The sequence below is a fragment of the Colletotrichum fructicola genome (assembly GCF_000319635.2).
Source record: "Colletotrichum fructicola Nara gc5 chromosome Unknown KSG_Nara_v1_contig05, whole genome shotgun sequence".
Lineage (NCBI taxonomy): Eukaryota > Fungi > Ascomycota > Sordariomycetes > Glomerellales > Glomerellaceae > Colletotrichum > Colletotrichum fructicola.
In genome coordinates, this window is record NW_027094055.1 from 2,197,942 (window position 1) to 2,211,070 (window position 13,129).

General features: G+C 55.3%; 1 protein-coding gene across 1 annotated transcript; it reads left to right on the plus strand.

Moving 5' to 3' along the window:
• Nucleotides 1-11,902: 11,902 nt before the first annotated feature.
• On the plus strand, nucleotides 11,903-12,367 carry CGGC5_v009297 (uncharacterized protein; the record flags this gene model as incomplete). Its single annotated transcript, XM_032035616.1, has 1 exon — nucleotides 11,903-12,367. One exon carries the CDS (start codon nucleotides 11,903-11,905, stop codon nucleotides 12,365-12,367), a length of 465 nt encoding a protein of 154 aa, XP_031885407.1.
• Nucleotides 12,368-13,129: the final 762 nt, after the last annotated feature.

The following is a 13,129-nucleotide window of genomic DNA, read 5'->3' on the forward strand; positions in this document are numbered from 1 at the left end:
ATGTGATCAGTAGTCATAATACACTAGGCCTAGCTTCACACCAGTGACCGTTAGAGAGACATTGTGTTGACTACTTTTCTTTCTCGCTTTCGCAGAGTGTCGGGTTTTGTCTCGCAAGAGGCAGGGTCAGAAAGGAAAGATGACCCGCGTGAGGGTGTCGTCCATCGAGGTCCGTTTCTGATACCGTGCAACCCTCTGAGAGGTTCGCCATCATATGCACGAGCGGGATTGGGGCCTTGGTGGTTTGGGCCTGGAGAACACGCGGCCTAGACGTTGGCCCTTCGCCTTCTGCGACCCCCAACCTCACCCCATCTCGTCAACGGGAGGGCAGGCAACCTATGCAGCAGACCTGCATATTGTCGATGATGGTGAGACGGGCGCCTGATGAGCGATCTGCGTGAGTGTGTGTAGGTGTGGACGAACGCCTTCTAGGACTCGTTGAACATCCCGCAGGACGATTGGCATGGTTGGCTGGCTTGACTACCGCAGTCGTCTCCTTTCGCCGCGTTCAACCGTGTTGGGCCGGCCGCCTCTATGTTAACCCCCTATCGTTGGTAAGATATCATCCGCAAAGTTGAGCGGGCGTGGATTGTCACAAAAGATGCGAGGTACAGAATGCGTTGCAAATAACATGGTGATCGGCCTCTGAAAAGCCCGAAGCTGGCTGCCACCCTGAGTCCTGCGTTTATGATAACAGAGCCAAGGGCGTGAGATTTCTTGCCTGACCGGAAACAGTCAAGTCTACGGTCGTGTAACAAATCAGAGCCAGGTCAAAGTTCTCGCCAGGTGCTCTCGAGTGGGCAGATTCGGGGACCCGGGAGGGACAGACCAGCAACGGCAGCCGCCGCACTCTTGCCATTAGACGACGTTTCCTTCGGATGCTGCCCTGCCGTGCAGATGCACGTATAAGCTGTTAGGTGAACACAGTCTTCGACAATTCGAAAGTGCCGAGCTGGACCCTAGGTAGTCGCAATCGAGACATACTGCTTACAGCAGCATCCACAATTTTTTGGTCATTTCTCAAGACGGTTTCCACAAGCCACCGAAATGCTTTTCCATATTTCTCAAGGCTAGCTCTGCCCTGCCCGCAGTCAACCCGTCGCAGGCCCCCTGGGAAGGCCAGAACGGCAGCGTCGGATGCCATAGTGTCCGGACACTAAGGCAGCGTAGGCGTGCAATTCCCGCGAGCCAGGATGCCAAGCCGCGCGTACTCTGTGGTGTCTGTTGCAAGGGCAAGCGATATGCTTCATCCGAAAAAAACCTGCAGATGGTATCACAACGACAAAGCTGACTGTCAGACTTTGGCCAGTCGCAGGAAGGTCCAGACACTGCTATGTCGAAAGAACGCTAAATAAGCAGTGTGCGTGATCGCCATCGACCAAGGCCAAACCCAAGACCTCCACGTCTAGGTTGCAGCCAGGGCAGGGCAAGGCAGGGCCAGGCAGGGCCAGGCAGGGCCAGGCAGGGCAGGCAGCCACCTATCAACCAGAAACGCAACCTCATGGTGCCATGGCCCTGACATGTTCGGATATGCACGTCGCCCATTTCGTCGAGTCGTTTCTTTTGAACAAGGCGTTGGAGGAGGGAGCCACCATCGCCGATGCAGCCACTGCTGCAGCTCAATCCTGGCCATGCTGGGGTAACGAGAGACTGGCCCTTTGACGAAGACGGGTGAGCAGGTTCAAGGCCTTGTAATCAATAGTTGGCGGTACTGGAATAGCGTGGCGTCACGCCCGACGTTGATGCTATTCATGGTTGAGGCTGATCTTTTCTTGTCGGGATCTATCAATTAGTCTTTGTGTGTTTGTTGGAGAATTAGGGTGGGTTGGGAATATGAGTTGTGCAAACCTCAGTTGGCGGTGCGATGATGGAGCGCGCGGCAGCGGCAGCGGCACCACGGTTCAGAGGTCGGCCATGGCATCGCTCTGCCCCTGCAACTTGGTAGGCGTTGCTCCGTATCGAGAAACAACAGACGAACAAAAATACCCCAGAGATGAAGCCAAGAACTGAGGCGCGGAATCCGAGAGACCCTTGCCAGCAATCAGTCAGTTCCCAGTCTCAGCTACCTGACCCTAGGTATCCGTAAGCTGCCTGGGCTAGAATTGTCAGTGCTTATGTGAGGTCCTTTCGTAAGGTGAGAGTTATGGCCGGGGAGGAAACATGGGCAACGTGGGGAGGAAAACTACCATGGGAAAAGCAAGCCTATTCGATGCGAGCCATGGTTTAGCATCCCCCATCATTTCATTTCGCCAGTAATGCGGGGGAGGGAAATAACGTGACACAGATATGGGCGTCCCAGAAGCGTTGGCACGAAGTTGCCAATGATTCCCATCCATGCTACTCCTGTTCTCCCCTCCCCATGCCATGCCATGCTACGGCCTTCGTCAGCCGTGCGTCGTGTGCGCGGGCGGGCGTGACCCCACCTTGTCTTGATATGTCTCGCCGCGGCCAGAGTGCGACTGTGCTAAGGATTGGTTCAAAATCAAAGGAGACACCAGAAATGCGGAGAAGTGTTTGGATGCAGCGCCATTTGACACGAATAGTGGACCATCACCAGATCACTTCTCAGACCTCGACTCCAAACGAGGCTTAGCATCCCAGCGGGTCTTGAACGGGCTAATCCTTTTTCTCTTCAATCTGCGCTGCGCCAGAGATAAACGAGTCTTGGGAGAATTAAGCAAATACACTTGCGAGGAGGAAAAAGAAATATTTCCAAGACACGACGGAGGGTTTCAAACATCTGGGGGGGTCATCTGCAAGCCGCAGCAACAACGACCAGCCTAACCCCGGCCAGCTTGAGGTACGTATGTTGGTGATGTTGTAGGACCAACACCAACCACATCGCCATCATCACCGGCTTTCCCATTTGGCTCACTCGAGGTGCAAGGGGGCTAGGACAACCCATTGTGAGACAGGAAACGCTGAACGAACGAGAAAGGAAAGAGAGCCGTCAAGCAAGGCTGAGGCGCGGGGGCGGCTGTGGTGGGATGATGAAGCAGACCGAGAGGCCTCGTCCATTGACAGTCGAATCCAGCCAGGTGGTTAGGCAACGGGCACCAGAGCGGCCCTTCACCTTGAGGGCCTTCCCGCTTGGGATCTCTTGCAGTTGGAAGTTTGCTCGTTTGCAGGTCAGCAACAGCCGCGCTTGGCTGTATTTGGCACATCTCACCTTGGATGCAGAGGCTCACATCAGCAGACGCTCTCACCTTGCTTCCAAAATAGGACATCAATATCCATCTGACCGTCAGAACCTTGCCGAGCCTGGCTGGCCCCGTCCGGCCATCGTCAATCTCGAAAAGAGTCTCCGACTCCGATGTGGACCATTGCCTAATGGAGACACGAAGTTGCAATGTCGTCACCGTCCAGCCCCGGGTCTGTGCTCCTCGTGAAGTCGGGGGTGGACGGGTGAGCTGAAGCTATTCGTACGCTGCCGCGGGCGAAACGCCTGAGCAGCTCTCTGTTCCCTTCGCTGGGGAGTTGATACGACTGTCCTAGTACAAGCTAGGAGACAAAGCCCAGATGGGCAGGGCCTCCCCGGCCATTCGCACTCGCCAGGCCTGTTGCTCGCGCCAGTCGGCCATTTTCTTCGCACAACTTCCTGACTCTGGAGTTACACTGCACGCCCAGGGGATTGTCGGCCAGTGCCAATTTGGACAGGCTGGCTGGCTCGCTCGCTCGCTCGCTCGCTCGCCGAGGGTTGAAAGGGAACGAAAAAGAAAGCACGACGAACTTGAGGAAGAGAGTGAGAGGAGCGTGGGGGGGGGGGGCTTGGCGCGACAGAGGGGTGTCTGTAAGCAAAGATGTGCCTGGTTGGTTGCTGACATGGGCATGGTATCCGTAGGAGGGCAACACAGAGACAGAGAGAGGGCAGGGGCTGTGAACAGCGATCGCGCTTACATGGTAGCAGAGATCGATTCAAGGCGAAGGGCCACGGCGTCTGGGTGCAAATGATTTGCTCTGTGCTTTCGGACACGACTTCTCCTTTAGTCCAGGACAAAAAAATTCAGTAGGAGTTGGTGAGATTGTTGAGTGGAGGTCAGAAATTTTCTGAACGTCCATCCACGATTTCAAGGGGTGAAAGGGGCTGAGTTGAAATGGGCAGTGGAATGTGCCGGAGGACCCTGAAAGTTTTAATTTTTCTTTACACTTTGTTAGACGGCAACTTTGCTTCTGTTCTCTCAGGGGTTGTCGAATTGAGCGTGCCCGCAACTCACAGTAGACTTAGACTTTGGCATGCCAAGAAACATTCAAGATCCACGTGCTCGTAAATCCGAGGTCTACTATGCAGTAGATACCGGCGGGGGAGCAGCGGGCATGATGATGAGATTATGAGAGTCTCTGGCAGGGGCCATGGCCGATGATTCATCAATTGCATGCGCACCGCCGTCAAGGACGCCCTCGGCTGACGCCGTGATGCCTTCAAAACGCGCCCGCACTAAGCGACGACCCAGAATCAAGCGCTCTGTCTCAGCCCTTCTTCGTCTGCCCGCACGGGGCAGCGGCGCATCCGTCGTTTGCCAACGGTACTTGGGGCTTGGGATGGCTCGGGAGTGCTGGGTGAGTCGTCCTCCGTGGCCTCCGTCCCCGGAGTTCCCAACCAGGCTAGCCCTGGAGGAACCGCGCAGCCATCGTCGTCCAATAGAGCGCCATCAGCGTTCAGAGGCTTTCTCAGCTCACCTGAGAGGGAAATGGCAACAGGAGCCTTCGGTGAGACACTGCAGTTGTTCTGGAGTATTCTAACCGACCGACAGCAGTGTCGCAGCGGACACTAGCGGTCCTCGTCGTTCGATCGACGCTCCCGGCCCTCCGCCTGATTGAGCCTCGATGATGAGCATTCTGAACTTCCTCGTTCTGCAGAATGTCTGGAGCATTTGCCAAAATGTCTGACCAACAGGCGAGGCTTTGCTACAGACTGCCGTCGATTAGGGGCTTTGCAAACCAATTGGAAATCTCTTCCTTGTCGATAACATGGAAAATTTTGCTCGCATCGGAGGATTGTTGATTTGCCTCTCAGCCCACTCATCTTCTCTGGCCAAGGGCCAGATAGGCCTGGACCAACCATTGATGCTCCCCCCCCCCCCTCCAGGCTGCTTTGGGTGGTGCTGAAAGTGAATGAGTCGCAGCTTGGCGTGCCCCCTATCAACCAAGCCAGGCGACTATGTCGTCGAAGCCGATGACCCCAGACCCAACTCAGACGGATCTGAAATCGAGTACTACGCAGTACTGCATGCATACATAGTACGTGGTAGGTATCCGTAGATAGCCTTGGTTTCGCTGGCCCCATTGGTTGGTGTCTCTTGTTCATGTCGATATCTTCCGCCAGAAGCACGAAAGATGGCAGCTTCCCGACGTCCCCCAGGCAGAGAGATGGGTTCTCCCGTCCACAGTCTTCATCAGACGGCAGCCTGTCCCCGTTCAGGTTTGCTCCCTTCCCCTGTCCTCTGTGCGGGCAAAACAGGGGCTGTCCCTGCTCTCCCGCATGGTCCGTGCCAGGAACCGTACAAGTATCCATCGCACTATGCCTGCCTCGACGGCGCGGCCATGCTGAAGCTGCGTCGTGGGATCTGATATCATTTGAGTCTGCTCGCAGGGGTCCACGATAGCTGGCGTTTGAGAGAGGGCAGCGGGCGTTGCGGCAGACAGCTCCCTTGTGGGCATCTTCCGGCCGGCCCTTCTTGCAGTGAGGCATCTATCTCATGAGATAAGGAACGAGACCCCCTTTTGCGTCACCAGTTGAGTGGCAGCGGACAAAGGCTCAATTGAGATCGCTGCCCTATCTATCCATCAATCAATCAAAAGCCCGGCAGCCATCGCTGAAGGGAACCACAATTGTCTGCTGCAACCTGGGGTCCTGATCAGCCGCCAATCCCGTAACGCGGGTGGGGGTTCCCCATGTTGCTGCGTCTATCTATCCGCTCCGGCCGACTCCGTGCCCGAGAGTGGTTCATTGTTCATGCGAGGCAAGCGCGGGAAGCTCTGATAACCGATCAACGCAGTCCATCCGTCCTGGCCTTGATTTCTTGCATGTCCTTTGTCGTCTGCAGGCGCTGGTTCCTGCTTCAGAGGCAAAGGCAGCGGGGGAGGAGACAGCCGGTCGATGTTAGCTGGAATGCTACCTAGTAGGTAGCTTGTTGGACCCTTAGCCAGCTCTCCCGTCGCAACTCGATCGAACTCTAATGACATCCGCCGTCCAAGCCCAGTCCGGGCCTCCCGCCTTCAACGCTTTAGAGTTGACATTGGCAGGCCACTAGCCTCTTCATCTCTGATCCTTTGCTCCAACGTGGCCCCCAAGAGCCGAGATGCCCGCCGATAGGACAGGTAATTGGCCACATCTTCTCGCTGGCCGTTGCCTTCGAGGCCTTCGCATTCGTTCCACGTATTTGCCATCAGGGTGCCGTTGCTACTGCATAGTAGACCCTGTTCAACCGTTACCGTCGCAGCAGGACCGACAATCCAGCAAACTAGCAGGAAAGTTTCTTTGCACCATCAGTCCGATGCTGCCAGAATGAAGATAGCCGTATTTCCGATGCGCATCTCTCTTGCAGAGTCGCAGGACCCGTCTTGGGGTTCCAGTTGCATCCCACACTTGGGGGCGAAGTAGCACAATGGCGTGCGGGCGCTGAGCACGCGTGGTCTACGCCACGCGCGTATCCGTACTTGGCTGATAGCTCTGGTGGGCTTGACCAACTACTACACTACCACTTCGCATCATTTCCCCCTCTCTGCATCCCACGCCGAATCGTAGTGGACCTAACGCAGATGCAAGAGTGGCTGTATCGACCCCAGAGAGCCGGCTATGAGTGGGTAGACCAAGTGCACCTGGTCGTTAACAGGCTCTTAATGGCAGCCGGCGGCGGCGGCGGCGGATTAATCGATCCTCCAGGCAATGTCTTTGGATAGTGTCCCAGTCCTCGGCGTAACGTCTTGGAGCGGCTGGGACTGGCAGTGTGATTGGTCCGACGCATGAAGACGGATGGCTTATCTAGAGGCTGCCGCCGGGTTGAAACCAAGCTAGCTGAAGTCATGGGATTCTTGTCTTTCTTCCATCATCAGAAACAATATCGCTGTCTGCCATGGCAAGCGCTGCTCTCATTTGTGCACGCGCTTTTCGACATCCGCGATAGCCCTGTCGAAAGAGCGACCGGCACTTATGAGACGATCACCTTGGATATCGCGAGGATGGCGAGATGGATCGCCTTGCACACTTACCCTGATTGGCTCCTGGTGTCCAACATTAGAAATCCTACTTCCGAGAACCCTTCTTGCCCGCGCCAAGGAAAATGAGATCGTTCAGCCAATCGTCAAATATCCTCGAGGACTCCACGGTCCAGCGTGTCTGTGACGGCCACATCAGTTGTGAAGACGTCACTCGTCGGGGATGGTGGTCGACGACTGTGGTGCTAGCAGCGGTGGTGGAACTGATCGCGCTTCTGATCCAGGAAGAAGCCGTCCTCAGGGATGGCACCTGCAGCAGTCTGTGATGCAGTTTCTGCAGGAAGGGGCCGCGGAATGCAGGCTTCAGTGAAGGCATTGGAACAAGTGGTCAGGCGGGTAGCTCAAGAGTCCTTGGTGGACACGGGAGGTGGGAGCGAAGCGTCTCTTTCAGTGTGGGGATGCATATCGCGATGCTGATTCGTACAAGTTGCCCGAGCCTGTTCTCCTCCCCCGCCTCAGAGTGAATGCAGGTGGGCATTAACTGGGTTTAGCGTTTCTTGGCCCGCAGCAAATTCCAACTGCATGGGTGGACAACGGGATCAAAGATGTCTCAACGGCGAATCACGAGCTGCAGACAGACATATCGAATCAAAGTTGTCAAGTGGTCGTTGAGAGGCAGGAATCGAAGCTGCTGAAATTTGCACTCTCACTTGTGAGGCCTAGTATTCTCCCCAATGTGCCCGTGAGAGTCTTGTGCATGGAGCATAGCGTTGTTCGTCCGCCGCGTACGAGCCTGCTGCTGGTCGAGGCCGCGATGCTCGGTGCTGCTGTTGCCGGCCGAGAGTGGAACCTTCGGACTGCGGCGTGAAGCACAAGATCCCCACCATCCCTGCCGGGAGGGCTCCATACCCGAGCAGATAGCTTGAAGAGGATGGATGCATCATGGGGGTGTATCCGGATTTACGCAAGACCTTGGTATTGATCTCGTTGCGCTAGTCTCTGAGAACTGCATGTGCCCAGGAGAGAATCATGTTTCGCACTTGCTGCGACAGAGACAAGTGGGCGAGAAGAAGAGACGATAATGAAAGGTCGCAGACTGATCGGTCGAGGGTAACATGCCTAAGATGCTGCTCTGTTGCTCGAGTTGGTGGCGAGGGTGCTCGTGGGATTTGGAGTTGTCCGTCGCCAAATAACGTTTGTTTGTCATGCCAGGTACACCCAGCGGGGAGCGGTCATGAGGTTTGTGTCGAAACTGTCGAAACCAGGACATAGCCTTCATGGGATGGACATGATGTAAGAGGGTCGAATACCACTGGAGTCTCTCTCGCATTCCCACGTCCGACAGGATGGCATTCCCATTTGCATGCTAGGATTGGCCAACTGTTGTAACGGACAGCAATGGCGAACCCCAGGTTTTGCTCCTTCTCTGACGCCACCCCTCAGATGGTGTTGAAATTGGCGTTGGATCCGCACTTTTTGAGAGAGCGACCAATAGAGATACGGATTGACTTCACCTGCCACTTTTCCCCAACCCTCGTCGACTTCATGCAGCAGAGCTGATCACTTGTCGTCGTGGTTGCGTAGCCTTGGTGGCCAGGAGAGGGGAAGACGCGAAAAGGTCGGGCTGGTGGCACAGCGTCGACGAGTCCGACTTGCGTTGAGAGAGGCAGTCCCCCAAGGCAGACCCCACCGGCTACCGCCGTCGTAGCATTCGATGGTCGGGTCTTGTGTGGACTGGCACGACGGGCCCTTGGTTGTGGTGTGTTCTCGCTGCCGTTGCCGTTGAGTTCTCTTGCTGCGCTGAGAGAAATTCTCCATGAGGTCCCCGGGAAGTGAGTGGAGCGCGGAGAAGACGACAGCCATGGTGGCTATTTTTGCGGACGACCGACAGCAACCCCCATGCGGTTCTACGGCTCATATCATTCGACCAGGGACTGATTTGTTTTCATGATCTGGGACCGACACCTGCCGAGTTTCCCATATTCTCCGGCGGCCGTGATGCCAAAGGGTGAGAACTCGGAGGAACGGGCCCAGGACAATGCGGAGCATTTAGGAAGGCGTGGAATGTTGGATGACATGATAGGAGATGAGAGGAAAAGTTTTCTTTGATTCATTCTTGGGCAGGAGACGCGGATCTTGGTTGAATCGGACGAAATCTCTTTCATGGCCGGATTCGCCAAAGCGAGAAGGGAGCAACCGTCGTCCAGGCGGGCCCAGGCCGCCGTCAACCCAGGGGCAAAGAGGAAGCGAAGGTGCTAGGTAAGATAGGTAGGTAGGTGCTCAGAGCCATGGATGGATGCTTTGGTACTTTCATGGTAGGAAGTAGTGGAGTGGCGTTGGAAGAGTCTGAGCTATCATGTTTCTTTGGACAGTTATGCAGTCCGAGGAGTAGTTGCAGTTGCAGTTGCAGTTGCAATTTGCAATTTGCAAACCTGCTGCAAAGCGGTTCGCCCTCGTTCGATCTCAAGTGGCAGTGGGCAAAGTCAACGGTCGAAGATGGTGGTGCTGTGGATGGTGGTGGTGTGCGGCTACCACAGTTGCCCTCGCTGCCACTGCGCTGCTCCTGTGGTACCTAGGTAGCCATAATACGGCGTAGCCAGCGACTATTACACAACAAGATAATTGAAGATGTGCAGACCTGGGCCTAGCAAAACACATGACTGGTTTTGAGTAGAAGCTGGGGGGTCAGGCACGGCTGGCATCGTTTGGGAGGGCGTGGATGTCGATCATGGGTAGAGGGAGAGGGGTGAATCAGAGCAAATGGAAGAAGAGCAGGGATGGATGGCGACTGCTCAGTCTCCCGATGGACTAGGCTTGAGGAGGATTAGCGCGATGGTGAGAAGCTAGTCTTCTTGCGTGATAGTGGCATCCACTTGTGCAAGAGCTGGCTGCCGTCACTGGCTCGTTCAGACTCTGCAGCAGACGCCTTGCACATGTACTCGTGCCTGAGGTATTCTTCAACTGCACAATTCATTGCATCACTGTCTATCCGTAGTCTCCTTCCTGCTGCCCACGCCATTTGTGTCCACTCTGCTGTGCTGCTTGAACATGAATGAGAGTTGCGACTACTGTCCACACGCCTCTCGCGTCATCGTCGACTGTCGCGGTCGCCATCTTGGGCTGCAGTGCGCCTACCCAGAGTGCGAGACCTCTGGCCGCCGCCAGAAGACTTCAGCGGTAAGGTATGATGGCGCAAGAGAAGGTACTGAAGACGAGAGACTGTCACAGAGCAAAGCTACTTACATCCAGAGAGATACACAGAAGCATTGGAAAGCGAGAGAAGGCACAGGCCAGCAGCCAGCAAGGAACTCGGACCAAGTCTGAGTGTCATGTCGGCCAAGTTTGCATTGAGAGTACCAGCGCAGTGCCCCCGCTTCTTCAGTCTTCCCGTCCTTCAAAGCTTCACACCCAGAAGCTTGGACCATCTCACCTCGTCTACATAGTAAGGTGGGTATCCATCGCAGTAAGGTACTCAGTGGGAGGTGAGTACGTACCTAGATATCTGAGGGAGAATAGCTACACCCCTCTTCGTTTTGCACAATACTGTTGCATAATTATGCTGCGCTGCACCTGCCACCCTCCCTCTCAGCGCACAACAGTCGCCTTTGACGCAGAAAATTTTCAGCAAAAAGTCATCACACGCCAGTGTCACCCCCGGCTCCCCTGCCACTGGACTGACTGCCTGGAGCCCTGGACTGCCTCTGGACTCACTCAACCCAGGCAGTCTGGGCCTGCCTCTTTGCACTTGCTCCCCCCCATCTGCTCCAGCGTCCCCCGAAATCTCCCATCGGCCATCTCGCCCCCCCCTTCGTTTCCTTTCCTTTCCTTTCCCCTCCCACCCTTCAACCTCCCTCCTCCAGTGTCCCCTGTCCCTCTCACACACACACCCAACTCCTGCCCGCACACCTTCTGCCTTCCACGCACCCCCCTTCTCTCTCTTTCTCTCACGTCCAGTTATGTCTCCTCCCACCCCCCCTTCTCGTCGGCGCTATCTGCTGCTGCAGGGCATGGGAACTGAATTGGGGTGGGGCCCTTGCTCAGCCCATCCAGCAGTCCCATTGTTGCCAGTGCCATCCATGCTTGCTGCCTCTCTGCCCTCCATCTCCACCCCAAAGAGGGGCCTGCGACAGCTGCACCTGCACCTGCACCTGCACACTAGCTAGCGGCCACTTCCTGCCCTTGTGCTTGTGTCTGCATGTTTGTGTGGTGGGCTGGTGTCTCTTAGTCTGAGGTGCACTCTCCTCTCCCCGTCCTCAAACAAAGTACCCCACCCCCAAAATATGAGGCCAGTTACCTGCCTACCCACCCACCCAGTGTACCTGCCCAAGTCCGCTGGGGGAGGTGTGCAGCGCCAAAGGCCTTTGCCTTGGGCGTCGTCCCTCCACTCCCTCCTCGTCAGTTCAGTGGGCAGGCTGTGCTTCGAGGATAGATACATATGAGCCGACCTCTTCCACTCCTCGATCCACCTCTCGCTCTCCCATCATTCGACTTCACTCAACTTCTCCGACTCTTGCTCGTGGCTCATTCTCTTTGCCTGTGGCTACCAGTCATACTTCTACTTAATGACTGCAATCCGTCCAACTCTTTAAACACCCTCCATCACCCACCACTCGCATCCAGTTCACCAACTCTCAACTTCAATCACTTGCTACGAAAATCAACCACCACTACTAGGTTGACTCGATTCAACCGTCTCGACACCACAACTACACAGCACGCTCAACACCCAACCACGCACTCTTCAGCCATGGCCGCCTTCGATCTCTGGACCCCCGAGTTCTGCCTCGGTTGTGACAAGCAGACCGACGGCACTGCCTACTGCTCTGAATCCTGCCGCCTGGCCGACTTCGAGAAGACTTCCACCCCCAGCTCCGTTGCGAGCTCTCCCGGCCTGAACGCTCCCTCATACCCTTGGTCCGGTTCTTCGAGGCAACAATCGTCGAACAAGCTCTACCTCGCTCCCGCCTACGACTTTGCCAATCCCCAGCCGTACGGCTCAACACCTGTCAGACAATCACACCTCTCTCAGAGGCAGCCATCCACCTGCCGCACCCTGACCACCTCGAGCTCCAACTCCAGCCTCTGCTCGATGCAGAGCACCACATCATCGAACGCAGACGCCAGCCAGCTGTCGGACAAGGCGAGGAGGGAACTTCAAGCTTACGCCGTGTCTTTCGAGCAAGCCCGTCTTCAACGTCGCCGCTCCTACTAAAAAACGACTCCTCCATCCACCACATTCTTCAACTTTTTCTTTCTACGCTGTTCAATATACCCTTAGTCGTTCAATAAGCGGCGCTTTTTCAACAATATTACGCAACTCATCAACTCGGCACACCGACTCTACCTCACTTTTCCTTGGTTCAACTGTTGTAACAAAAATGGGCATTACACCGGAGTATTGCATTATAAAAAAAAGTTTTGGCTCAACACCGGGGAGTACTTGGCTTTGGCAGAAGGGCTGCTTCATCCGTACGGCGGCGCAACAATGGGAATTACCGGGATTGTACCACGACACACGGGGCTTGTTTCCACAAGAGGTTGTTCACAGGCATGGCATCACATGGGATTAAGATAATCCCCTTTGGCTTTTTCATCACATTACGACATAGGTATTTTTCACGGGGAGCCGGTCATCAATTGAGTCGACAGGCTTGGACTCAAGGAACGATGACGGCGTTGGGGGCAAATACCCCGACATCAGATGGAACAATCAGGGAAACAGCCCTTCCGAGGGGCTTGGACTGGCATCAGTGACGGAGAAGCATTAGGATAAACAGTTTGACGGGATCACTGGGCAGCAAGAAGCACAGGTTTCATTGGGAGGACAAGGAACTAGCACAGGAACACGTCAGATTGAGAAAAGAAAAATTCAACAAGACCAGTTCATGACTTCTCACAATAACAATGCCGTCTGCAACCAACAAAAATTTTCCCTTGTGACGGTGACTCTATCAAGGTCTATGACTCTGAGTGC